The 3,100-nt window shown below is 49.0% G+C and overlaps 1 protein-coding gene across 1 annotated transcript; it reads left to right on the forward strand.

Annotated features, from left to right (window-relative positions):
- The first annotated feature begins 2,386 nt into the window (after window positions 1–2,386).
- On the forward strand, window positions 2,387–2,680 carry LOC138081528 (cystatin-B-like). Its single transcript, XM_068974715.1, has one exon. The coding sequence runs from the start codon at window positions 2,387–2,389 to the stop codon at window positions 2,678–2,680; it is 294 nt and encodes a 97-aa protein (XP_068830816.1).
- Window positions 2,681–3,100: the final 420 nt, after the last annotated feature.

Below are 3,100 nucleotides of genomic sequence, written 5' to 3' on the forward strand. Positions count from 1 at the left end.
CAGCAAGCCAGTACCCTTCCCAGCCCCCACCCCTAGACTGATTGGCTGTGTCCTCAGCATGGTTTGACTGTAACCTACATGGCCACATAAGTCTGTGACGTGTGAATCTTTACAAATGCTTCCTACAGTTTCCCAGTTTCTCTGTTTTATGAGGAGCTTGACCTGCTTTCTCTCTCTTAGTGATTTGCATCAAGATAACTGTACATTTGAGAATGAGGTGTCAAGAAGAGCTGTTAGCCTGAGAGATTCCTCTGCAAAAGAGAAAAAAAAGCTGGGCTTTGGAGCTGGACGTTATCAAATGCATACTGATTTTGAGGATATTCCCTGCTCTGGTTAATTGAGGTGCTAGCTAACCAGGCCAGCTGATGGGATGTTGTGAGCTGATTGCACATTGCTGAAGACATAGGCAGGGCGTCCGAGGCACAGCCTTCATGCTCTGAGTGACAGGCAGCTGTCCCTCCTGTACGTAAGCTGGGAGCCACAGGGATGTGCAAAGCCCCTTCCCAGGGCCTCTGCCCTAAGCCACTGCTGCCAGGCTCATGGTTTGTTGTTGGTGTATTTACCAGACAGATTCTGTGCCCCTCCAGGGTGGGGACAGCACATTAGCACCTTCACATCCTGGTGCTTCAGGGAGACACTGAGAAGTATTTGCTGACTAACTGACCAACCACTTGGGAAACTTTGTTCAGAGCCATTTTCCCAGGCTCCTCTCCTCTCTCCCTGGTCATCTACTCAGCTGGCCTCCCCGCACCCCACCCCCCACCCCGTGCTCTTCGTCAGCCCCCAGAGCAGGTCCAAGCTTCTGAAGCCGACTGGCTGCTCCTCATGGAGATCCGTCTGCCACTCGCTATGGCAGGAGCAGGGGACCCTGGGGCAGGGTTTCACCCATGGTCACTCAGCACCCCAGGAGCCGAGGCTTCTGACGTCCTGAGGCTCTCAAGCTGTCTGCTCTGGACCCCGAGCCCTGGCCCAGCCACACAGGCATGCTGGGAGGGGAGAGAACAAAGAGGCAGCGTGCGCCCCTGTTTTCTGGCCCCGCTCCCCCGCCCCCCATTAGCCGAGCGAGGATTGTTTATATTACAGCAGGAATTATTCCAGCCCTAATCAGAGGCCCTGCGAGGTTTCGGCATTCGAGGTATTTCTTTACCCAAGGACACTCTCCAATCCTATAATTTCCATTTCCCCAGACGCCCCTGATTGAAAGCAAACATTTTATATTTGGAAAGGAAAAGGGCCATGTGCTATTCATAGCCCAGCCAGGCTGTCCAAGCGGGGCAAGGGGGCGGGCCTGGTGGGATGGACGGATCTGAGAGGGCAGAAGGGGCGTGGGCTGGGTCCCTGGGGTTGAGGGGTGGGCATACCCTAGAGCACTATGCCATGGGGAGACTGAGGACAAGGTGGGGAATATGAGCCCCTTTCCTCTTCCATTTCCTCACTGCCTCACTGAGTAACCCCCACTATTTTTTCCAGGTAAGGACATGGATATCCCCAGTCTTGGAATGGGTCTGAATAAAGTATTAGTACTGTAATTCTGTATGGTCATGGGGCCCCTGGTCTCCACTTTGGGCTCAGCCAAGGTCCCAGGACCAGCTCCTATGTCTCTTCCCTGCGCTGCGTACCCCTCCCAGATTACTTACCTGCCATGACCCCAGACCCTCTCAGGGACCAAGAGGTGCACCAAGGTCACTGTTGGCCTCCAGGCCTGGTCTCTGCCCTCACCTTTCTCTCCTGATGCAGGGTCTCCCCTCTTGCTATGTTTCAAAGGTCCAGGCAATGACCATGTGTCCCTTACTGGGACCATGCCCCCCCCCCCCCAAGTAGCCAATGTGTATCTAGCCCTTTCTGCATGCCCAATACTGCTTAGCCTTTTCTAAGATGCTTCTATTAATCTTTTGAAGCAGACATTATTGTTATTCTATTTTATGGATAAAGAAACCAAGGCTTGAAGGGCTTAAATAAAGTTACCATGGTTCCATTTCTGTTTTCTTGCATCTCAGTGTCTCACTGCTTCCTAAGGCCAGTGAGATAAACTGAGGCATGTGTCCAGGTCACAGCTCACCTGGTACGTGCTAAGTGATAGGCATTTGATTCGCATTTGAATGAATGCATCTCAGGGTAGCAGGGACACAGCGGGAAGCTTTGTTTCCCTCTGTGTTAAATCTGTACTGTTGAATGATTGAGAAAGAATTTTTTTCTTAAAATTTAATTTTTATTTTTATCAAAGTAATTCATACTTAGTTTTGTTAGCTGCTTTATTGAGTATAATTTATGTACAATAAAAGGCACATCAAATTCCTGCAAGTGTCTGCTGCTCCTGTGCAACTGCTGGTGCAGCGTGACTGCCGCTCCATGACCGCCTCCTGGTGTCCGCGGACCCACCACTGAGATGATATGTGGTGCGTCCCCTGCCAAGCAGCTGACCATGGCTGAGATCCAGGCCATTGCTGACAAAGTGAAGTCTCCGCTGGAAGAGAAGGAAAACAAGAAGTTCCCGGTGTTCAATGCTGTGGAGTTCAAAAGCCAAGGGGTTGCTGGAAGGACCTTCTTCATCAAAGTTCAAATGGATGATGACTTTGTGCACATTCAAGTGTTTGAAAGCCTTCCACAGGAGAACAAGCCAGTGGCCTTGACCAGCTACCAGATCCACAAAGGCAGACAAGATGAAGTGACGTGCTTCTAGTCCTGATTTTGCAGAGTCCATCTCCCACATGGGTCTCTCCTCTGCACACTTGTCTGGGACCATAGGCAGTGCCACTTGGGGTGGGAGTGAGACCCACATCTTGGGTGTCTCCGTTCCTAGCTTTCATTGTGTTCATTTTTTCCCCATCCAATCAATGATCTTAACTAAATCACTTTCAAGGAGGGATTCTGTTATCTTTAAATACACATATATATATATTCTGTCTTCACACAAAAATGTAAAAAGTTGATTGCTTTTTGAAAAAGCTTTATTGTTGATATAATTCACATATGATACAATTCACCTACTTAAAGCATCCCAGTCAATGTTTTTTGGTATATCACATTATTTTCAATTGTGGTGAAATGTGTACAGCATAAAATTTTCAATATTAATCATTTTAAGTACACAATTCAGTGG

This window comes from Capricornis sumatraensis, chromosome 6 (assembly GCF_032405125.1).
Source record: "Capricornis sumatraensis isolate serow.1 chromosome 6, serow.2, whole genome shotgun sequence".
Classification (NCBI taxonomy): Eukaryota; Metazoa; Chordata; class Mammalia; order Artiodactyla; family Bovidae; genus Capricornis; species Capricornis sumatraensis.